This window comes from Hemicordylus capensis, chromosome 4, assembly GCF_027244095.1.
Source record: "Hemicordylus capensis ecotype Gifberg chromosome 4, rHemCap1.1.pri, whole genome shotgun sequence".
NCBI lineage: Eukaryota > Metazoa > Chordata > Lepidosauria > Squamata > Cordylidae > Hemicordylus > Hemicordylus capensis.
This window is the reverse complement of record NC_069660.1, coordinates 112,640,203-112,664,767: the sequence shown is the minus strand read 5'-3', so window position 1 is coordinate 112,664,767 and position 24,565 is coordinate 112,640,203. Positions and strand designations below refer to the sequence as shown.

The following is a 24,565-nucleotide window of genomic DNA, read 5'->3' as shown; positions in this document are numbered from 1 at the left end:
CACTTTAGTTAAAACAAAACAAGAACTGCCTGTGTATTTCCTTTGCAATATTTATTATTTATTTGATTTCTATACCACCCTTCCAAAAGTGGCTCAGGGTGGTTATGCCCCCGCCTATTGCTCAAGTAAACTATTAAACTACCGTTTATTGTTTGCAAACAAGAAACTGGATTTGATGTCAAAACTTTATGTAACAGCACAGGACACCTGTTTAATAACTTTTAAACTTTATTCATTCTCCTGCGTACCTTAACATCCATTTACTGGTATGCATGACCTTCATAGCTTATTTCATGCATCTGAGAAAGACTGACCTACAAACAAAGTTCCCACAATAAACTGCATGACCAGAGCCCGAACTGGATGTTATCAAATAACAGTTCTTATTCAGACAAAGCATGTGCATGATCACAGCTCTTTATTGCACAGCTATACACAGACACACAAATTCTGAAGCAGAGCATAAACATTTTAAAAAGAATTTAAAATTTTAAACATTAAAAAACCAACAATATTTCTAAACTCTTTTTCCAATATATTTGCCCGCAAACTTATTTGCAGGTGAATATATAAATGGTATTAAGGTTTTCTTTTTAATTTGTGTTATACCGTTGTAAATTGCCCAGAGGTGGAAGTTTGGGGTGGCCTACAAATGTGAGAAATAAATAAATATATACCACTGTGCTAGCAGTAAGCATGACTTATGAGACCTTTATGAACAGATGTTTTAGGACAGAATCAGTGAGCAGATTATCTCATGCACCAAGTATGGAGTTAAACTAATAATAAATGTATTACATATAATTTTACTATTTTAAATAAAACATTGTAATACATTTTGCCCTGCTCAAGGAGTCAACTACTATTTCCTCATCCCTCTGGTCTTTCCCTTGTCCAACTGTTACTAGGGGAAGAGGGGGAAGAGTACCTGGACTGTTGCTACCACTATGTGTGGGTGAAAGGTATCCACAAGTATAGCAGCAGAAATGCATTCAGCTGCTGCATTTGCAGATCTCTGGATCAGAGTCACATCTGTATATGAAAGCTGAGTTATTGGATACAAGGGATTTTCAGTTCCTTCAAGAGTTCCCCTGCAGGGACGTAACTACCATTAGGCAAGGGGAGACAGTTGTCTTGGGGCCCCAATGCCTCAAGGGCCCCCCCAGAGGCATGTCACATGACTCCCCACCTGCCCGTGTTGCACCCCCCGGATCTTTTAAATACCTAGAAACATCTCTGTAAGGGAGAGAGGAAGAGTGATAGGATTTTCCATGTAAAAAGCTGGTATTAGCAGGTTTGTTCTGAATTTCTTCTAAAAATTAAAAAAATCAATCTTTCCCTTAGTGTATTTTAGTGTAAAAAGTAGTGAATTCAGCAAATTAAAGTGGGGGGGAAGAGAAAAGGAAAAGGAATGAGAGCAGAGAGGAGGAGGAATATAGGTGGTATGAAGTGGGCGCAAGGCTATGTGTGGCTCACCAGAGGTGCATCAGAATCTAATCTGGCCCACCACCAAATTTTAGTTTGACATCCCCTGGCATAGTACATTTGCAAGAGAGAGAAAATCCAAACCCCAATATTTATATGGGGGTAGAATCTTTTATCGGGGGGATTCTTGTTGCACCCCCTGTAATTTCCTGCTGGATCTGTCCCTGTGAACTAGATATTCACCATATTCATAATGGGGATGTGATGGTGAGTGCACTATATACTGTGAAGTGTGTTTGTGTGTGTATTTCAGAGGGGGGCCCATTTTAACATCTTGTCTCTGGGCTCACTCCAACCTTGCTACGCCCCTGTTCCCATGTGTAAAGATGTGACAATCACCACACATGGATTTAACTATTCTATTTTCACTTCACCTCCTTTTTTAGTGCAGCCATATTCTCATCACTGGGACTCCACCCTAACCTACATCAGAAACAGATACTGAAAACATCCATCCCAAAAAACACAAATGCTTGTTCTACATTGACTTTTGCCTTCGTCATTCCACAGAACATGACAATAATGAATAGTTATGTTAATTGACTGCCATGCACATCCTGTAAGTCAAAGGTAGTCAACAAAACTGAAATAGATACACATTGCTAAGAATGTCAAAACAAAAAAACTGGCTAAAGCTTTCCATTACATGCATTAATAAGAAAACCCAATTTAAGGGTGTTTAAGTTCCTTAAGAAATATACTGCTTAAGCAATATAATATCAATATATTCTTAGAAGCTGTTGTATGATGCTTAAAAGCTATCAACATAACATTTTTAGTTTATATTTTAGCATTTCATATCTCTATTCCATATTAAAAAAAATTTCCTTTGGAAGCCAGAAAATATACCAAAACTGGTTGGACACAATACCAACTAATACCCTTGATTTAGAAAAAACAACAACACACCAGTCAGTATGGTTTTGCTAATACATATATAGTTGCATTCACTTCTTATTTGAAGATGTATGGCATTGCAGAAGCTTCAGAGCAGCCTCTGCAGTCTACTATGCAAAAGAGATTGATGTATATTGGAATGTACAATAGTGTCTGATGGTATGTGCAACGGAAGTTAACTACAAGAAAATATACACATTTGAAGTATTTTAACCAAATATGGATACACAACAGTAGATTACATAAAATACTGCTAGATCTTGAAACATTAACATGTTGGCTCAGTGTCAAAGCATTACAAAAACTATACTGTAATGAAATTGTTACCTGGCTTAGAGAATAATACCAAGAAAGGGGAAGATCAAAGATTCTTAAGGCTGCTGTCTTGAAAGAAAAATGTGTCTCGCTAACAGCGTCTTCTGACATGGCTTCTTCTTTCCCATAGCATCATGAAGTGACATTAACTCAAAATCACATTATTTGCACGTGATGTCAGATGTATTCTGCCAATGAAAGACCGATATTGGACGACATACGTCATGCCTTGAGAAGTTCTTTCAAATGACTTCAACCTTCCTTGCAGAGCTCAAGGGGTACACAGAGAGATTATCTGAAGCTGAACACTGAACGTTCTTAAAAGAACAAGATTAGGTGCAGATTCTGCAAGCTCTTTGGAGAAGGCAAACTAGTGCCAATGAATGGCTCTCTTAAATGTGGAACAGGAGGCTGTACAGGTTTCTGTCCAAAAGGAATATCCTCCAATACCTGACCAACTAACACAGAACACTGTTAGATATTTTTGGTGGAGCGGGTAGAAACAACACAGGAAAAGGCAGATTAGTTTCCAGAAATAAATTCCTGTGTGTCAGACAGAAACATTTGGGGCATTTTAGATTAAGTATCATACATACTTTTTTTGTTTTAAACCCAAAGCAGCTTTTCTCCACACAAGGTTTTAAACTAGTCTCAAAACACACAAAATGAAGTTGAATGGAATCACAGAGTTGGAGCGGGCCTTGTAAGCCATCTAGTCCAATTCATGCAAGAAATTGAGAGCTTGAACATTTTCAACAAATGGCCTCTCCTTGAAGACCTCTAACTAGGTAGAATCAACCACATTCCTAGGTAATTGGTCCTATTATCAAACAGCACTTACTGCTAAGTAACATCAGGGTAGATTTGAGTTGAACATCAAGGGAACATCTTAAGTGCATTACTAGCCCTATTCTCTGGGACAGCAGAGAACAAGTCTTTAGCCTAACCTGTGCAACAGCTTCTTCGTATCTGAAGTGTGCTTTCATGTTCTCCCTAAATCTTTTCCCCTCCAAACTAATTGTATCCAGTTCCTTCAACTTTTCCTCAGAGCTGTTTTCCAGACCTGCACTCATCCTCGTTGTCTTCCTCTGAACACATTGCAATTTGTCTACATACTTCCTAAAGTATTTGTCTACATACTTCCTAAAATCACACCAAGAACTGGACACTGTATCCAGATAAGGTCTGTTACTGTGGAAATATTATTTCTCATGAGCTGGAAACCATGGTTCTCATAATGCAACCTAAAATCTCATTAGCCTATTTTGCATCTGCATTACACTTCTGATTCATGTTCAGTTTATGACCGATTGCAGTCCAAACATTCTTTTCATATATGCTTTTGCTAAGACAAGTATCTCCATCCTATATCTGTGCATTTTATTTACCGCCTATATGTAAAACTTGGCCTTTGCTGAATTTCATTTTGTTCATTCTGTCCAGTTATCCATTCAGCTGGTAATTTTGTATTATATTCCTGACTTCTGAGTAATCAGCTATCCCTCCCTATTCTGTCATCTGCAAATTTGATGAGGATGCTCTTCATCCATTAATCTAAGTTACGATAAAAACATTGAAAAGTACCAAGTCCAGGGCAGGGTCCAAGGGCACCTACTCAAAATGTGAAAGGAATGATAGCATAGTAGTATTATTTCTGCATAGAAAAACAACCCCTCCCCCGCCAAATCAGGGCATGTTTTAAAGATGCAAGTAACATCCAAGCACTCCTAAGAAATGTCTTTGAGTTGTTGCCATTGGAGTTTACTGTTCCACACATATCCCACAGAGCAATTTAAGGCTCCTAGTCAAAATGGGCTTGTTCCAACTTTCTTCTATTATGCTGGATTACTAGAGTCCATTATTTTAACAAGTCTTTCTAGTAGAAGAAAGGAAGAAAAAACATGCCATCTTAAAGCAGTATGTCAACAGTTTAAGATTTTCTGCAGGAAAACAACTAGGCATCCAGCATCCATGACTGCAGTGAAAAGCTAGAGACACATTACAGAGACATCAGAGTAGTCCATTAAAAATAAATCACGGGGGGATTTCTAAAAATCTTGCTTTTATAGTAAGATAGCTAAATGGCCACATTATTCATTTTAAGAAGCCGACCACTGTCTTAAATCCCGTGTCACTTATGGGCGTTTCTTCCCCCCCACAATGATATCAAACATAAATGGATGCCCATTTTCCAGCGTCATAGCTCGAAAGCATTCTTTATGCTTGAAACTTCGATCTTGCGATCCTAGCTAACGGAACCACAAGATTTCCCGGAAGGCCAGCCTGTTAGTTCTGGCCCTGGGTTCGCAGCCTGCCCACCTTCTAGAATGGGCTAGAAGTGGCCCTTCTCATGCTGGACAGGCAAGTCACCTCCACTCCCGCTCCTCACCACAAAAGAAAGAGAACGGAACTAACCCGGCAGGATCGGCTTCTCGGGATTACCTCTTAGGCAACGCAGCCGCAACAACGCTAAGCGAAGGGCTCCTCCTTTGCACCTGCCGCTTTTGCAGCCGATTTTTAAAAAATGAGGAGGGGGGGAGGGAATCGTAGAGAAAGAAAAAGTCTAGAGTAACACAAGCTCTTCTAGCTTCAGGATTTATTTTGTTTCTGTATCGAGCGCTATCAGGCTGCAATCCTAAATAAACTCCTAACTATGGAGTAAACCTGACTGACTACAGCAGCGAGATTTACTTCTAAAAATACATATATGTATTGTTCTATATTGCTAAGAGCGAAAACAGCCAACGCATCACCATTCTGCTGAGCACTGGGTTTGATTCCGAATGCGGAGGAGGCGACAATTTAACTAGGCTGCGGTTTTTGCAACTTGAGGTAAACGTGCCTAGGATTGAACACAGACCTAGTTAAATGGCTGCAAACATCGCCGCTTCTGTGTTCCATAGACACGCTGCTTCACGCCTCCCAGTCTAACTGCACAATCCTATGCATATTTCCATAGCAGTAGGTCTTGCTGTATTCATATAAGGACGCATAAGGTTGCAGCCTGCACACTTACCTGGGGAGTAAACCTTGTTAGAAATGAGAATTCTAAGCACCTCAGTAACCTCTCAGCCTCTAGAAGCATGTGGTGATGTTAATAGATGTTTTGTAAACCATCCAGAGAACTTGTGTTTGGGGCGGTATGCAAATATGTTAAATAAATAAATAAATAAATAAACAGGTCTGTTTGGGTCAAGTAGAACCGTTGTTCAGTTGTTGAAGGCTAATGCCTGTTTGTTCTATCTAATGCCTGTATGTTCTAATGCCTGTATGTTCTATCTCTCTCAATGTGTGATGCTTTAGTTTCTTAATAAATATTTAAATATTTGTTTATTAAGACTCAACCTAATGTCTCCTGATAATCTCTTGGGCTAAGTTTCTTTACCACCAGAGCATACTCTGCCGTGCGAGTCTGAGAACTTTAATGTTTCTCCTTAGACCCCTGAACAAGCCTCACTGAACACAGTGAAACTTACTTCGGAGTAAACAGGTGTAAAGATTCAGTTGTGAGGTTTAGGCAAGGGAGAAATTCTGCCATTCTAGAAATGTAAAACACGTAAATTGGCCCAATTGTTCGTTCCCTCTCAGGGGACTAAGTTGTATTTACAAGTCAGATCTATTTCGCAACAGTTAGTAAAGCCTTTATTAGAGAGCTATCGTGAACATCTATTTAACTTGCTCTCCTCTGAAACGGAAGGCGTTGTAAATTCTTTCCCCAAAACTACATCTAGGTATTATAAAACTGGAATACATTGCAAGATGTCGTAAAAAAACTTCGCCCCGGCCCACGCACTCCACTCCTCCCTACAATCTGGGATTAACAATGCTGGATTATATTTGCATTTGCCCCGTAGTTTTAAAATTAAAAATGCAATATATTTAAACACACAAGGAGATCCGAGTTTGAGCAGAAGCACGAACTTCTATATTTGTTTCTGCGTTGGGTGCACCCAGCTGCCAATCAATGCAAAGATAAAGTCTTAGATGGCTGCATTGTCTCCAATAAGGGAGATGTATGACTTCTGCTCCTAATTGTCTCCAATAAGGGAGATGTATGACTTCTGCTCCCCTTCTGCGCAGCGAGAAATGACTTGCTTAGCAAGCATGAGGTTGCCTGTTCGAATCCCCGCTGGTATGTGGGAAACATCTCTATCAGGCAGCGGCACCAAATGCATCATCTCACACTGCGTGGAAGATGACAATGGTAAACCTATCCCGTATTCTACCCAAGACAACCACATGTCTCTGTGGTCATCACCAGGAGTCGACACCAACTCGACGGGACACTTTACGTTTACTCTAACAAAATTCATGGATTCATAAAACAACAACGAAATTCGACCAGAAGACAAAAGAACTATCAGTCTAGCAAGTGAGATGGAGGAAAGGGGACAATAATTTTTTTTCTTTCCAAAGGGGGGGGCGGGGTGCAAACCGAGGACAGCGGCTCCTCCCTGATCAGAAGAGAGCAGACTTCTTCTTAGGCCTTCGCATCACACGTTTTTCACACGCAGTCAGCCTATCCACTCCTTCCACCGAACTGAGGTTTAAGTAAGTCCAAGCCGAAAGGTTTAAACCAGTCAGAATATGGCAACCCTACTTCAGTAAATAGGTGTAAGGATTCTGTTGTGAGAAGTGTTCGAAAGCGAAAACTCACTCTCTCCTTTTTCTTATCTCTATCACTTTTCTAGTGGCGTGGTGTTTACGCATATTGGGTGCCGCCATCTTTGTGAGGGGCAAGTCCCTTTCCCTCCCTGCCTTTTCAACAGTTACCTCTTATCACAGCGACAGCAAGTGTCGCCATCTTTGTGGGGGGCAATTTCCGTCTCTCTCTCTCTCTTTTTTTTTAAAACGAACCATCCGCTATCGCAGTGAAAGCAAACGCTACCATCTTTGTGAGGGGCACATCCCATCAACTGTGTGGCTAAGGCAGTGCGCGCATGGCACAGTCGGAGTCAGTACAGACAGCTAGGAAGGAGGAGTACTGAGAGAAAAAGAAGGAAGCGGAAGGAGTCTCCTCCTCCTTCTTCTCGTCCTCCATCTCCCGGTCTCTTCCACTGCGCGGCCAATTTTCCCGGATTGGCTTTAGGCACCAGGTGAGGATTCGGCAGTAGCAGCTCCCGAATAGTAAGCAGTGGCATTCGGGGCCGTGGAGGTGAAGTCTTTAGTGTGGTGAGTCTTCTGTGCCAAGACTGTCTTTCTCCGCCAGGACTGACTCAGGGAAGAGCCAAATTCTCTAAGCATGTTTGCTCAGAAGGAAACCCTATTGAGGATAATGGGAATTACTCCTGAGTAACTGCACAGAGTTGTAGCCTACGGCGGTTTGGGGTGCGGCTGTGGAAGAATTGGACGAGGCACTGATTCTGTCTCTAGAATTGGAGGACTAAGGTTCTCTGGCTGCCTGGAGTTGCTTTCTTTCCTCCTGCGTTATTTGGTTGAAGTTGGTGACAGAAAGTGTCCACTTGTCTTTTGTTGACCCTCGAAGGCCGTCCTCCCGCAGCATGTGTTTTATACTCGTTTCTCCTTTTGCCATATATGTGATTCTCCGCCCGCCCCCCCCCCCTTCTCCAGCAACTGGGCAGAAATAATCTGTAGTGCCGACAGAGCTCAGAACCTGGTTCAATGCCAGTACTTGAATCTGCAACATGTGAAGGAAATAATAATGAAGGGGAGCACGTCTGGGCATATGCAGAGTGATTTTTCTTTCACATCTGCAGTGGTTTTCTAGGTCACTAAGCACTAAATGAAGGATTCTGGGTCTAGGTACCAGACTTAAATAAGTAAGGCATAGTATTATACAATAGAACTCTGTAATCTGAAAGAAAGGGCAAATATCTTGATGAAAAAGTGAGAACTGTTCATGTAATGTCTGAATACTGTCTGATGCTTTTGGTTGTTAAAAGGCCGTGGGAAACAGTACTGTGTGAGGGGGAGAGAAGGGGATGAGATTTATTTTTCCTTATTTTTCTAGCTCAGATTTTGGGTTTGATAAATAGTAGAGAGATGTGTGCAGTGGTGCAAGGTATGGTTTTAGATAAGTGATGGTTGACAGCCCCACTGCAGCTTGCAGTAGTGCAGGAGCAGTAGTTCTGCTGCAAAAGGATCAATCTGCAGATCACACTGCAGAATAGTAGAGATAAAAATTTCAAAGGATCAAATTGCAACTGTCAGGCAACTCTGACAGCATGGAACAGGTTCTATCATTAAACTGTTTTCTATAATTGTTGAGTACATTTGTTCTTGAAACACTGAACTAGCACAGTTGTGAGTGAAGCATTGAATATAATGCAAACTAAGTTTGATAAGGGTGAGCTCTTTGGGGACACAGGAATATGAAGCAAAGTGTGTATATCTTTATCTAAATTACTCTGTATAGTGCAGTTTGTAAAATGGGGAAAATCAGTATTATAAATGTCTCTGAACACTGTTGGGTGTGGGAGCTTGTGCTAAAGATGAGCGTTGATTTTCTTTTTAAGTGATATACAAGGAGTTGAATACAGAAGGCTTGCTTTAATCTTGGATCCTGTTTTTCCTCCTTTCTCTGAGAGGTCATGGGAAGAAAAAATATGAAAGGAGTACATGTTTGCCCCGGAATGAGAAGGCTTTATCAGTAGAGTTGAATTCTTGGTGTAGCATAGATTATGCTGTTAGTGCTTTAACTGCAATAAAGGGTTGAATTTAATATAAATCAGTTTGTGAAATCACCAAAAGACACAAGCTTTAAGCAGAATGGAAAGGAATATAAAGAATTAAACAGTATAACAAGATAAAACAAGAAAACTGATTATCAATAATAGTATATGTATCAAGAAGTGCTTGCAACTCAATGTATAAACTTGAAAGAAATTACACATAGCATTAGAGTTTTACAACTGCAGACTTTATTCTAGGCAACATGTGCAGAACATTCCTATGGTGAAACATTCTGACTTGAAACAGGCCATTTTGAGTGTTTTGACCTCAAAACAGAACATCCTTTAAATAAAGAGATTATCTTGAGCTTGGAGCAGAACAGCCCCTTTTCAATTGAAACATTCTGACAATCATTTTGGATGCCTGAATTTCTCTTGCTGGATGGATTTCTGACACTGGCTTCTGATTGGTTTGCAATCTCCTTGCTTGGTTTATTAAACCAGGTGTCATCATGGGCAATAGTGTCCCCATTGGTTGGAGGAAGGGAGTGGAGAGGGGAACACTTTTGGAGGGAATTTCAAAATGTATTCAAAGGGACTAGGAAGCAGAGAGAGTCCTTATAGTCTTTTGAGGAGGGAAGAACCAAGGAAGGTTTGATTTTGTGGTTTTCCTTTCTCAGCACTGAGTATAATATGCTGTGCTTTTGCTGCTATAACTATCTGGTTCTGCTGGAACTCAGATTGACAAAGGCAGAACTTGAGTGCCTTTCTTCCTTGAGTTGTGGTTTGTTTTGTCCATGAGATAGTGTTATGGTGAGGAATGGACAGTGGGAGCTGTGTGTGTGTGTAAGTAAGACTTCTTGGTGATTGCAGTCATGAGCTACATGTCTGACCTTGAGACTAACTTGAGCTTCACTGACTCCTGGTCTGGTCTGCAATTTGCATTGCAAGGTGTACTCAGTCAAAATGTGGCTGAAGTTGCTGTGGTTGAGCTTATGGCTACACTTGCTGCTAAGGGTGCTGCTGTGGCAGCTGTTGCAATGCTAGGAAGAAAGGAGTCATAAGTGTATGTGAAAGAGCAACTTCTGCCAATGATGTTATTGCAGCACAGGCACTATGGCTGGCAGTAATTTATTTTTGGACTGTGTTTGAAATGTGTCTCTGTTGGGAGGGGCAGATTCCCTTTTACTGTTGGCTTTGGCAGTGTTGTTCAAGGAAAGGTTAAAATTAGTTTAAAATTGCCAGCTTGCCCATTAATTTTGTGGGTTGGGTGGTAGTTAGCACCCATCATGCCCTACCACCCAGCAAACTTAGGTGTCCCTAGGAGCTAGCCAGGGGTGTGACTATAATTAAGTGGATGGGTTCAAAGAACTCGAATTCCACCCCTCCCTATTTTTTCATTATCTCGTTCACTCAGAGGGGCTGCCAGGAGTGATCACAGCCTCCTTTCCCCTATTTAGGCCCCTGGAGCTACCCATGGGGAACAAAGGGGTGTTTCAAGTTTTCCCCATTGTTCCCTGTGACCACTTAAAATGTTTTGAGTGGTTCTGTCAAAACAACCAGTCGAACCGGTTTTGTTTTGTTTTTGTTTTTTTACTGAATGTTTCGGCCATTTGTGTATTTTTCAAGGGTGAAACAGAACACAAAATCTGTTTCGTGCACATCCCTAGTTTATTCCCTTGTATCTCACAGGGACATAAATGTTCAACAAGAAGTTATATAGCAAAGGTTACTGCAACTGTCTTTCAGTTATATATCTCTGGGAGAGCTTATATGTTGAACCAAATAATCATAATTGTTGAAGGCATCGTATAAAGTTCTTAACTTGTACATATTTGAATCCTTATGAGTTGCAATAAATTAGCTTTAAAAAAATAGATATACTGATTAAAAACCTACAGCATGACAAACAAGAGCATTTCCTATAGTAGTAAGCTTTGTATAGAACCATATATACAATTAGGATCTAATTTTAGACATATCATTGCCTGGAATTTAAAACTCTGCTCCTTCAAATTGGTTTAAACTCTAAAACAGCCTTTTCACAGCATATTAAATAATGAAGATTCCTGGAATGGCTTGTACTTTTTAAAAATGCTTATTTTTTTGAAAAGTAAAAAAAATTACTTTTCAATAACTTGTTTAAATATAGCATTTAAAATGTTATGAACTTAATCCTTAAGAATTTATAGTAGTGATTGTGGTGCATGCTATATCAGTAGTGTGTCCTCCTGTTGAGGCCAATCCAGATCTATCAAGCTCTGGGTATCTTCATTATAATAATTTATGTAAATGTCTCTAAGGCAGCTAGAATGACTTTAGGATATTCCATATATTAAGTTCTTCATATAGTGCCCTGTCTTTATATTTCAGTATGATTATGTAGTAATTTTGTGTAACGTAACATTAGTGGTAATTTCGTACAATAACGTATTTGTTGCAGTTGCACTAACCCTTCTTGTTAGCATCCTGGATTACCTAGGAACGTTAGTGCAATATAATCTGTAATAATGTTATGTTGACACAGCATCTATTATATGACATCTTCACATAGGTTTGTTGCATTGAGTTAAAAAGGATTTGTAATCAGTATACCATCCAAGAGGTTTGTTTACAGATTTGTTTAAAAACTGGTCAAGACCAGTGAGATGTTGGCTCAAATAAAATAAACATATATTTTTATAGCTCACTAGACAAATTATGTTTTTTTCCTTGTATAAAAATGCTAAGTTCAAAGGAAGTCTTACCTGCAGTCCAAAGCTGAATTAACAAAGTGTTATTGTGTATGTACCAAACAACAAACCATTCATTATAACTTACTTCAGAGATATATTATTTCTTGAGTATGAGATGTAGATGTAGTTGTAGACTACATGTTTTAAATTTGGAAATTTCTGGTTTTAAATTCTGCTTTATATATTTTAATGATTTGGATACTATATTCTTCTGTTAAAAACAAGGACAAAGTGGTTTGCAACATGAAATACAATACAATGAAGCAATATATAAGCAGTCTAAAAATGCACCAAAAATATATAAGCAGTAGTTTAAAAACAGATAAATTTCAGTGATCAGATTAGAGTCTAAAGTCTAGGCAAAAATAGTCTTCAGCTGCATTTTAAAACAATGAAAGAGATACTGGCATTTTTCCCTAGGGATAAAGTTCCACAGATGTGGTACCACCATCAAGCCGACGTTGATGAGATGGGTTTTAGGAGGGAAAATCCTTACTTGCTTTTTTTTTTTTGCCTTAGAAAATTAAATTATGCAAATTTCCTTGATTCTCTCAATAGATTGTGATCTGATTTGGCATAGTATTTGACCTATTTATTTAGTTAAAAATCCCACCATTTTAATTCTTTTATTGAAAAACATTTGAGATAGAAGTAGCCAAATAGCTGAACTGAAATATTTGCTTCAGGGTGGGAGGATCAATAAAAACGTGTGTTAAATGTTATACTGAAAATGTATACTGAACATAGTCTCTTGCATTTTTAAGGGATAATCACCTGGAAAACATTAATTATGGCTTTGAAATTGCCAAACTTGCCTAATATTTCACTGGCATCCGTTCATTGTGACTAATGAATTTTATGAAACAATGACTAGTCTGGACTAGCAATGTGCACTTGCAGGAGAAAGGGTGATTTTTTTGCTGGTCTCCCCTTCCCTCTGAAGCTCACTGGGCATCATCAAAGTACGTTTCTGAGGGTTGCGCAACTCTCAGGGTCATATTGTGATCAAACACCACTGCTTCCCCTGCTCAAGCGTCAGCACAGAAGTAGCCTGGAACTTGCACTGCTGCATATACACAGTGGTAGTCTGGATGTTGGCCAGTGAATTTTTAGAAATTGAAACATTCTGACCAAAAACTAAAGTATGGGGAAACTCTATGGAAAATTACCCACTCTCCCTCTGTTGGTGCCCACCAAGATTATTCCACTTAATGGCAGGCTAGAAAGCTTTTGAAACTGAACTTAGGGTTCTGGTAGCTTCAAATGGGGGATCCTGTCTGGTTAGCACTGTGTCAAATCCACTTTAGTCAGCTGTTATCAAGATTTAAATTCTAAATGCTCCAAAACATCAGCCCTTAAAATCATGGTATTGTCTTCCAAACTAATGCTTATGCACAGAAGGATCTTTTGCATATGCACAATGGGGGAGAGTAACTGTTGCTGATTCCTGCCTTCCCTCTGCAGCTGCCTGTGTCTCCGGGAGAGATGTTCCTGAAGATTTCATGACCTCAGGGACATATTTTTGGAATGCATGGAGGAGAGATGGTCTTCTGGTAGCAAGCATGAATAGTCTCCTTTGCTAAGTAGGGAATGCTCTGGTTGCCTTTGAATGGGAGACCACAGGAGCACTGTAAGATATCCCCCTTAGGCGATGGGGCTGCTCTGGGAAGAGCATCTGCATAATTGCATGCAGAAGGTTCCAAGTTCTCTCCCTGGCATCTCCAAGATAGGGCTGAGAGACCTGTGCCTCCAACCTTGAGAAGCTGCTGCCAATCTGTGTAGGCAATACTGAGTTAGATGCACCAATGGTCATCTTCCCCCCCCCCTCACTTGTGTGTGTTAAACATTCTTCCATGTATATGGCATTAGTGTGGATGTCAGCACCTGACTTAAATATGGGCCCCTTGCCCAACTTTGCGACTCTGGAACTTGCACAATCTACATTCTTGTGGGCAGTGCTCCAAGTACCAGGATGTGTCTCCAGTGTCCCCTTGTGCCTGTGGACAGGCCTGATCAAGGTGGAGGCCAAGGTGTGGACGGCCATCCTCTGCTACTGGCTCAGACTATCCTTTTGCCCAGTTGGTCTTGCCCCCAACTCTACATGATGATTAACAATCTAGTTGAATTCAGACAACTGAGACAAAAATAGCTTCCATGGGTTGGGGGAAGGAAGAGAGACAGCCTGGGTGGGGCACTGACTGTTGTTTCCATCTGCCCCACCTCCTCCAGGTGTGTTCCATCACTAGGGCTGCTGCTGCTGTGGCTACTGCTGCTATAAGGAGCAGGAGGCCAGGGGTGAGAGCCTCTTGGTGTGAGCTGAAGGGCGAGAGCACAAGGGCTCTCGACCTTGTGGCTCTCAGCCTTGGGGTGAGCAGCCTGGGGCCTCAGAAGACCTTGCTCTTCTCATCAGGAAGCCAGGCAGATGGTGATGTGGAAGCAGCTAGTCTTGTTAGCTCCAATCAGTGGGAATTTTCTCTCCTTTTTTGCCCTATGTATGAATTTTTAAAAACCTTTTTAATGCTGTTTTATATACAGGTGAAACTCGGAAAATTAGAATATCGTGCAAAAGTCCATTAATTTCAGTAATGCAAATTAAAAGGTGAAACTGATATATGAGACAGACACATTACATGCAAAGCGAGATAAGTCAAGCCTTAATTTGTTATAATTGTGAAGATCATGGCGTATAGCTCATGAGAACCCCAAATCCACAATCTCAGAAAATTAGAATATTACATGGAACCAAGAAGACAAGGATTGAAGAATAGAACAATATCGGACCTCTGAAAAGTATAAGCATGCATATGTATTCAGTACTTGGTTTGGGCCCCTTTTGCAGCAATTACTGCCTCAATGCGGCGTGGCATGGATGCTATCAGCCTGTGGCACTGATGAGGTATTATGGAAGACCAGGATGCTTCATTAGCGGCCTTCAGCTCTTCTGCATTGTTTGGTCTCATGTCTCTCATCCTTCTCTTGGCAATGCCCCATAGATTCTCTATGGGGTCAGGTCAGGCAGGTTTGCTGGCCAATCAAGCACAGTATACTGTATACTTTTCAGAGGTCCGATATTGTTCTTTTCTTCAATCCTTGTCTTCTTGGTTCCATGTAATATTCTAATTTTCTGAGATTGTGGATTTGGGGTTTTCATGAGCTGTATGCCATGATCATCACAATTATAACAAATTAAGGCTTGACTTATCTCGCTTTGCATGTAATGCGTCTGTCTCATATATCAGTTTCACCTTTTAATTTGCATTACTGAAATTAATGGACTTTTGCACGATATTCTAATTTTCCGAGTTTCACCTGTATGGACTCGCTTAGGAGTTAATTGGTTTTAGTCCCCCCCACCTTTAAAAACAAAACAAAACTCCGCTCTTCTGTTTTGAAGAGTTATGCACTAAATCTGCTGAGCACTGTTGACCAGCTGGCTGGCTGGTCAGTTGCTTAGCTTTTGTTTTTCTTTGGATCATTTGGTTTTTAATAAAGGACAACAGATTATTTTCTGATAACTTTTGGGTAACCTAAACAATGTGTCAAAAACAAACAAACAAACAAAAAACCAGCGTACCAGCCCAGAAGTGCAAGGATGGGTGAAAACTCGGAAGCAAACACATTTGGATAAATTTATGGCAACATAGGACATTAAGACAACAAAATAGCCTGTAAGTTTTAACTACTCTGTTCCCACATCGAATAGATTTGTACTCTTGGAGCAACAGGAAACTGAATTAATTGAAGAAGCAGCAGTTTCAAAGACAGACAGTTGCAGGGGGATAATACCTTGGCAAATGATAAACAGCTTTTAATGAACCTACCTCTTGCATCAGCTGGAGGGCTGGATCCAGAGGAGTGCCCCAGATTATCAGTAGATTTTATCTGAGAACAATGTTGGCTAACAGCTCCGACTGTCTTTGCAATATTTGAAAAATTAAACTCAATTAGTCAGAAGGTTGATTGTATTATGACTTCAGTTGATACCCTTATGCAAAAGCATTCATCTAGTACAGCTAGCTTTATCACAAAGACTTCTGTGAACAGAAATGTGGTGGGCATAGAGGTGACTCTAGCAAGATGTCTGATACCAGAATTCTTCAGAGTAAACAGGTTGTACTTCAGATAATTATTTTGGTCCTACCAGAAGACTATTAAATTCTCTTTAGGTCAACTACTTCGTTGTCACCCACAAAGTGCTGATATCTTAGATATTGAATGGTTGTCCTCTTCCCTGAAGTGCAAAAGAATTCTGTTAACTTTCAGTTAATCTACTGTTCCTCTGATGTTTTTTCAAAATGAGAGCTTCTCTGGTTGGCTGTCAAATACTTCCTGTCCCTGTTTTTTAAAAAAACATCCATTTTCTCATTACTACCAGCAAGGGTTAATACTGCAAGATCTTCGACAGCGAGGCTGAATTTGCATAATATTGATAAGCCCACTGCAGAAAATGTGCTCCCACAGCCAGTTGCTTAAATAGTTTCACATAACCAAGTAATTACTGTTGAAACTCTGGATAGCCTTCAAGAGGATAGTTTAACCTTCTCCTCAAATGATTCGGCAAAGGAGATGCAGCATGAAATAAATGAAATCAATAAAAATTTGCTTAATCTCAAATGGGCTGTGTCCTCAGTTCAAACAATTGTGAATCTTCTTGCAAAAGTTAGTCAGCTGAGTGTAAGCTATTCGATAACTCCGGAATCTCAACTCTTGGTGAAGTGGAAGTTGTAGGGAAACATGATCAATTTGCTTTAACCAGTGTCTCTCTAGACAAGGACTTAATAGAGCTTTTGAACTCGGAATTTATACAGATGGACCCACTCACTGAATGTTCTGTTATCCTAGAACATATGTCTAATGAAAAGTTAAATGTGGGGGAGGGCTTTCTGAAATCTGCTGAGCTCCTGGAGAGGAGCTCTATGCATGAAACCTGATCAGAGTCCCTGGTGAAGCTACAATTGGTGCATGTGAGACAATTGAGCCAAAAAATAAAAGATTGGATGGGATTGATGCAGAAGTTCACAGGCTTACAGCACTGTAACTGAAGCATCCCAAGACCCAGGATGGGAAACCCATAGTAAGACTCTTGGCTTCTAATCAACAGATACTTCTGAGACATTGCTTGCAAATCAAAACCATCCAACAGGAATAGCTCCAGAGAGCACACCTGGATGTCTGCCCAATGGAGTTTGATAAGGCCCCGAGTTCTACTAATCCAGTTCAGCAATTAAATCTGCCTGAAAAGCAGGCTTTTGTTCCAACCACTGCTGAATTACCCAAGTTGTAATTATCAGATCAACGTGGACTCTTCCTTTGCACCTGGAATGTAACTGGTTGGGCTTGTAAATCTAAAGATGTCTTTCTTATAGAATACCTGTCTAAATTCAGTATTTTCCTGTAGGAGACTTGGGCCATGGATAAGATTGAGGTGGATAGTTTCTATGTGCAATATGTCAACACCCTGCCCAGTGAAAAGGGTGGTAGACCCCAAAGGAGGATTGGTCTTATTAATTGCAACAGGACTTCATGTGAAGATTGCCCCCATGCCCTTTCATGCCCACTGGGTGACTGTGGTTTTACTGCAATTTAATCATGTTCAATTGGTTCTGATTAATATATACTTAATCCCTCTATGTAAGCATTCCCAGGTAGGGCAGCAATGGCAAAGCCTAGGTAAATATCTAGAGGAATGTACTGAAGCCAACCCCCAGCTAACATTCTAGTGGGAGGTGAATTCAATGCAAGCATGGGGCAGGATGACACAGCTTTATATGCCTATTACCATGCTGTCCCACCAGAAGATATGGGCGATTCCCTCCCCGCCCCGCCCCCCCCCTGGCTGGCCAAGGGTGGAAATACAATTTTTTTGTGTTTGGCCCAGTTGGCCAATTGGTTTGATTTGTGTATTCTAAATGGAGCACTGAGTGGAGACGGCCCAGCATAATTTACTTACTCGTCTGGGGACAGGATGTCATCTGTGGATTACTGGCTTGCATCCCGTAACCTGGTTAGTGGTGGTGTTCAAATGGAGGTTGACTCTCTCATGATAGCAACCATCTCTGTTTGATTCTAAGGATGAACCTGCCAGCTAGGACACCTCATTATAAGGATAAACTCAATTTTGCTTTGGAAGTTGTGGCTGGGGAAGTATGGATTAAATGGGGTGAGAGATGGGCTCAAGTTATGGACATCTTGTTAAATTCAGATGACATGATGGGATTTTGTGATGAGTTAATAAGGGGAGAGATTGGGCTCATGTATGATCATTATGGGACACTCACCCATATGATATGGGATCATCTTTTAGGTGAAAGAACTAATTATAACTGTTGGCCAGTGGGTAGGGCTAGAGGTTGGTACGACCAAGAGTGTGTAACTGCCAAGAAGGAACTAGTGGCAAACTATAAATTGTACTGACAAAACCCTCAATGTGCAACTCCTTCAACACTACTTGTACTAGTCCTGAAAGGACAATATAAATCCTTGATCAAAACTAAGAAAAGAGAGGCTCAAAAGTTGGCCTGGCAGAGGCTGATCGCTGGAGTTAGAGAGGAGAATTCCCTCTCTGCTGGCATATTATGGCTGGCTGCTCGGAGCATTATCCCCCATGTTTGACTAGCCAGGTCCCTATGGAGACATGGGAATTACACTTTAAAGCTCTCTATTTGGCCCAGGAGGAGGAACTAGCCCCAGTAGATTTAAAAAATGACTTCCTCCTTGAATGGCCCCCTCTTCCAGTTGCCGAAGTTAAGAAGCTTTTTGATTCTTTAAAAGTTGGCAAGGCCTCAGGCTATGACTGTATTTCTTCTGAAATGATTAAGTTTAACATAAATTGATGGGCCCCTGTATTGGCACCCCTCTTTAATGCTTAGATCAAACTGGGCTCATACCAGAAGACTGGGTCATAGCCATAATAGTGCCCATATTTAAAAAGGGGGATAGACATGATCCTGCAACTATTGCCCAATTAGCCTGCTGAATGTTGTGAGTAAGCTTTATGCGAGGCATTTAGATTGGAAGTTACAAGATTGGATGGAGAATGTAGGTATTCTGAGTGATGAACAGACTGGTTTTAGAACAGGGCGGTCAACCATGGACCATTCCCTGGTATTATGCCATCTGATTGAGAAATATAGCAACAAACCTAAGTTCTTCTTGTATGTGGCCTTTGTAGATTTCAAAGCAGCCTTTGATTCAGTCTCGAGGATAAGCCTCTGGGGGAAAATGAAGAGACACTAATATCGATAGGCGCTTACTCTTATTCAGAAGCTCTATGATAACCAGTGTAAGAGTGAGATGTAACCCTCAAGGCTCACTTACACATTTAATAACCGCTAGTAAAGGAGTTAAACAAGGGTGCATTTTGGCAACCTTCCTGTACAAACTTTACATAAATACCCTAGCTGCTAATCTCTCCGATTCAGCGCTGCATCCCCCAACTATTGCGGGCACAGCTATCCCAATCCTGTTTGTTTGCAGATGCTGCTGCTATCATCTTACGAACTCCTGTGGGCCTTAGGAGAGCGCTTAGGCTCTTGGCCACATACTGCAAAGACAACCACTTGGTAATTAATTTCCAGAAATCCAAAGTGATGGTCTTTGCCAAGAGACCTAAAAGATTTAACTGGAATATGGAAGGCCATCGTATAGAGCAGGTCAACAGTTTTAAATATCTGGGTGTGGTTTTTCATGCCACTGGGTCATGGAAGGCCCATGTGCACTACGTTGCTCAACAGGCACAGAGAAGTGCTTCAGCAACATTAAGATTCTTTTGCTCCAAAGGTGGGGAGGTTATTCCAGAAGCCTTAAAGTTATTTGCTGCTAAATCATAGGCCCAGCTTTTGTATGCCGCACAACTGGGCCCCTACCCTAATGATAGGCCGCTGGAGAGAATCCAATCCAAGTTTATTAGAGCAGTATTCAGGGCCCCTCTATGTATTTCCAACGCAGTGTTGAGGTTGGACACAGGTCTCCAGAGTGTGGAAACAAAAGCATGGATTCTAATCCTCAGTTATTGGTTTAGGATACATTTCTCCCCTCTGGGATTGATCCCTCTTATGTTGGCCAATAGGCTTCAATCCACATGGACACAAACACTGATGGTAAACTGTCATCACTTGGCCTCGCTGCTGAACATTTGTCATTATTAGATTACAAGTAAATTTTAGCCCGTTGAATAACGGGCGCTAGGAAGGCAAGGGGCCCAAATTCGCCCTCCCGCCCGGCTCCGGGCGCTAGCCTTTCCCCCCTCTCTTTATGCATTTGGCCGAGCGGAGGCCATTAAAATCTAAATGAGAAAATGCTGCTTCCGCCATTGCCGCCAAACTTCCACCCTCCCTCCCAGCTTCTGAGACCACCTTGTCAGTTGGCCGGTTAAAATCCTTAATTGTAGAGGGAGAGAAGCTTGCAAGCAGTGCTTCTCTCTCTGCAAAGCCTCTTCCTGAACTGGCGCTTTGGGCGGAAAGGACGCCTCTTGCGTCCTTTCTGCCCAAAGCGCAGTTCGGGCAGAGCCTTTGCTCAGAGAGGAGCACTGCTTGCGCGCTCCTCACTCCCTCTTCAATTAAGGTCTTTCTTCGCCCAGCTGACATGGGCCGGGGTAAGGTGGTGAGGGAGGGTGGGAGTTCGGTGGCAACGGCGGGGGCAGCATTTTCTCATTTAGATTTCAATGGCCTCCGCTCGGCCCCCGGTCTCTGGTCCCTGTCTCCCCGGTGCGGTCTCCGTCACTCCTGTGGCCGAGGTGGCGGCTCTGCCGCCGCCTCAGCCAATTTTCCCCGCCGCCTCTTCTCCGGCTTCGCAGCGGCCACTTCTGTTCTTTCTGTGGCCGGGTGAAGCCACCAAGATGGCTGCCTGGTGGCTGTGTCCGTTTGTGTCTCGGCCGAACTGGGCATGCGCTTTGCGCATGCCCAGAACCGCCAAGGGAGGCACGAACACACGCTTGGTGTCCGTCCACGGACAGACACCAAGCGTTTTATTAGAGAGGATAGTCAGGTCAAGGAGATTCTCAAACAGCGGTTCTTGGACATTTAACAGAATGATTTAAGCTCCATCCTGGAGACCATAAGAGGGCACCTTGGGAACCTGCTAGCTATCTATTGTCTCTCTCTTTACCGAGCCATCACAAGGTTTTCCTCAGAGCAAGATATGATGCCTTACCATCAGCGGTTTTAGCTGGAAAGTTTTTGAAAACCCCTCTAGGCAGTCGGTTCTGCCCCTGTGGCTCAAATGAGGTTGCATCTGTCTACCATGTGCTCCTCTTATGTCCTTTTGTCCTGTTTATGTTCTGCAGCTGGTGCAGTCTTATTTCTCCCTTGCTATCGTGCTTTTTCGGCCGCACGGCTGAATTTTATGCCATACTCCTCCTTGCTGATAAGAAGGAGCCTTTTGGAAGGACGGTATAAAAATTTTAATAATACATTAATAATAAAATAAATAAATCTTCTACCACCTACAAGGTTGCAGGGCCAGTCTGGGGGCACTGAGGGCGCAGTGGAATATATGTGGGGAGGGCGCAACATAGAAGCTTCTATGTTGCTGTATTCTGTATGATTTACTACTTTTCTGAATGTAGTATCATCTGTTTGTATATATAATTGATCAATGATTGTAATAAAGCTATTCATTCATTCAGCTTCCCTGAGTCTTTCCCCCTTGAGCTTGTTTAGTATGGGTTATGACCAGGCGAAAGCCACTATCAAGCAGCGTGTTATAGATATTGAGCGCCAAACCGATCTCAGCAGGGTCCCAGACTTTCTGATCAGTGATGGGCTTATTTATTCTGCCTCTCCAGTGGCATACCTCACCCAGTTGGAGGTTCTAAAGCACAGGAGGGCGTTCACTCTGGCTTACTGTAATTTCCTCCCTTCAGCAGTGCTAGAAGGCCATTCAAGAAGTACCCCATGACTATGCCCCTATGGCTCAGGGCAGATCGAAACTACCAAGCATGTCTTCCTCCACTGTTTGTTCTATAGAGACATTTGTGATTCCCTCATCCAGGGGAGTAATGGCAGGAGAGAGGGCATGCCCTCAACTCCTGCCTGTGGCTTCCAGCGCCATCTGGTGGGCCACTGTGCAAAACAGAATGCTGGACTAGATGGGCCTTGGGCCTGATCCAGCAGGGCTGTTCTTATGTTCTTATGCTCCATTGCTATTCAAGTATCTGGGATATTTGAGCCATTTCTACAGCTCCTTGCTGCTTTCTGACTTTGAGCCTGCCATAACATATAGCTTTGCCAGGTTCTCTGCAGCAACCAGCATTTGTTGGTGGATGATAGGCAGTGAGTCTGAACAGTCTTAATCTGACCCTCAGTGACCCTGGGTGGTCTCTATACTTGCTCACTAAATACTGAGTCAATAGAAAGACTTAAGCTCCTCCCTCTTTCTTTCTGCCCCTTGTAGCCTTAGTCTGGTCATTATCCAGTTTTATTAGGCTTTTATGTATTTTCGTCTTCTCGTGTCTTTTTTTCCTAATCTCTTTACATTCCTTTTCATGCCCTCCCATGCACTTTTCAGGCTTTTTATGCCCTCACGCTGCTTGTGTACTTCTTACTATTTTTATTATTATAATATACCGTACCATATGTAATCACCCTGTGTACTTTTTAACTACTCTTACATTTAACATGTAATTGCCCCTTATACTTTTTGCTGGTCTATGACTGTAATAATGATTGATTGACTGACTTTAATACCTATAGAGGGAACACACACACATCCCATTCACACAAGTGTGAGAATAAGGATGAAGGCTATTTGTATCTTTGTGTTACAACTTCATTAGCTGTCAGACACACCCACAAAATGAGAGTTAGTGTATTGGCTACAGGGTGGATTTGATTTAAATCAAACTGATTTAATTCACGATTTAAATCACTAGTCAGTAAGGCTTGATTTAAATCATAGTTTTCTACATAAAGACTAATTCTTGCTGGTATAACTTTAATATGCAAGTAGATGAAGATTTTTAGAATAACAACTTTTCATATTAGTTTTTTATCCCCAGTTTAATAGGTTAATCATTCATATTTGGACAACTTTTCTGTTGTACTTAGGAAGGAGAAAAATAATCATTACCTTAATAATAACAATTTAAATAATTTATTCAACTGAAACAATAACATTACAGCATATGTTATTTGCTTAAACAAACATCCATGTTTGTTAACTAATTTGGCTAAACAAAATATATATATTTTAAGAAACTTAGACTGTCAGCCCAGCCTACACATGAAAAACTTAAATACTGTCCTCTGTAGCTCACTCGTCATCTTCATCTTCTTCTTTGTTCATAATCTGGAAAAGAAAAACAAGCTTTCCTGCTTTATCGGGTCCCAAACGATTTCTCAATTTAGAATGAATGAGTCCAAAGGAAGAGAATATTCTTTCTACGCCTGCAGAAGAAGCTACTGCTGTTAAAAGTGAAATCATTACTTGAACAGTCTCTAAATCCAAGTGCTTAAGTGACTTCCACCAGTTCACCGGTGTGACTTTCTTTAAAATATCTTCAGCAAACATATATTTCTTGAATGGTTCCCCCTTAGCTTTGAAGTTTATTATAGTTGGCATTACAGATGGATGATTGCTGGATACCCATGTCATAGCTAACTCCTCTTCCTCAGCACTTAAGTTTTGACCCTGGTACCGGTTATTGTCAATATTTGCCAAAAAATGAGCTGGAGACAGTACTTGTCCCATTCGTTTTTTTTAATGCTTGTAATTTAATTCTGTCCATGTGTAGTTCTGTTTTTAAGTGTTCACTCAGTTCCTTCCAAATTTCAACAGCATCAGCAATAAAACAGCTATTTTTCTGTATTTTGTTTAAAGATTCAGAGATGGGTTTCAGGATGCTCAGCATATGTTCAACATTTCTCTTAAGCCCAATGTTGAGGATTTTGGCCATGACAGTGCCATCTATTTTATCTCGATTTTGTTCACAAACTGTCATCAGAATAGGCCAGTTCTTGATAAACTGCTGAAAACAGTCCACCACAGAGTTCCATCTAACATCTTGTGGGAGCGTTAGCTTGGTTCCACCCATCCTTTTCAGAGCTGCTGCAGCAAAGTGATTGTTACGGAAGTATTTAGCAATTTCAACAACATTAGTCTTTATTTCTGGAACACTTAAGTCTTTGGCTAAGAGGTGCAGCAAATGAGCACTGCAACCATATGTTATTAGCTTTGTATTCGCTTCCTGCTCTTCTAAATTTCTTCTCATCTTGGATACATTTGCAGCATTGTCTGTGACCAAACTGCGTACTAGACATTTGAATTTTTGTTCACATGTTATTATAGCTTTTACTGCCACTTCTTGTAAGTATTCTGCTGTGTGTGCATTTCCTGACGTATCAATTGTTTGTGCAAGGAAGACTTTCCCTTCTTCTGTTGTTATACAAGCACATACAATAGGATCATTGTGGACACTACTCCACCCATCAATACTTAGGTTAACAATTCTACCCTCCAGAGCTGTTGCACATTGCTCCATTTCTCTGTCATACACTTTATCCA

The 24,565-nt window shown here is 41.2% G+C and overlaps 2 protein-coding genes across 14 annotated transcripts in view; one reads left to right on the top strand and one right to left on the bottom strand.

Annotated features, from left to right (window-relative positions):
* Window positions 1-7,155, bottom strand: part of MIGA1 (mitoguardin 1) — an 83,329-nt gene extending 76,174 nt beyond the window's left edge. For 2 of the 8 annotated variants that reach the window (XM_053247961.1, XM_053247965.1), the window contains exons 1-2: window positions 5,017-5,168; window positions 2,710-2,885 (exon numbers count right to left, since the gene is read on the bottom strand). In XM_053247961.1, the coding sequence (XP_053103936.1) occupies window positions 2,710-2,808 (99 nt within the window). In that variant the 5' untranslated portion in view covers window positions 2,809-2,885; window positions 5,017-5,168. Of the gene's footprint in view, window positions 1-2,709; window positions 2,886-5,016; window positions 5,251-7,132 lie in introns of those variants that run through there. The other 6 variants (XM_053247964.1, XM_053247962.1, XM_053247963.1 and 3 more) reach the window with 6 other exon arrangements.
* Window positions 7,114-24,565, top strand: part of USP33 (ubiquitin specific peptidase 33) — a 102,296-nt gene continuing 84,844 nt past the window's right edge. For 3 of the 6 annotated variants that reach the window (XM_053247931.1, XM_053247928.1, XM_053247932.1), the window contains exon 1: window positions 7,460-7,869. The gene's annotated coding sequence lies outside the window, so the exon portion shown is untranslated. Of the gene's footprint in view, window positions 7,249-7,459; window positions 7,870-9,962; window positions 9,982-24,565 lie in introns of those variants that run through there. The other 3 variants (XM_053247933.1, XM_053247929.1, XM_053247930.1) reach the window with 3 other exon arrangements.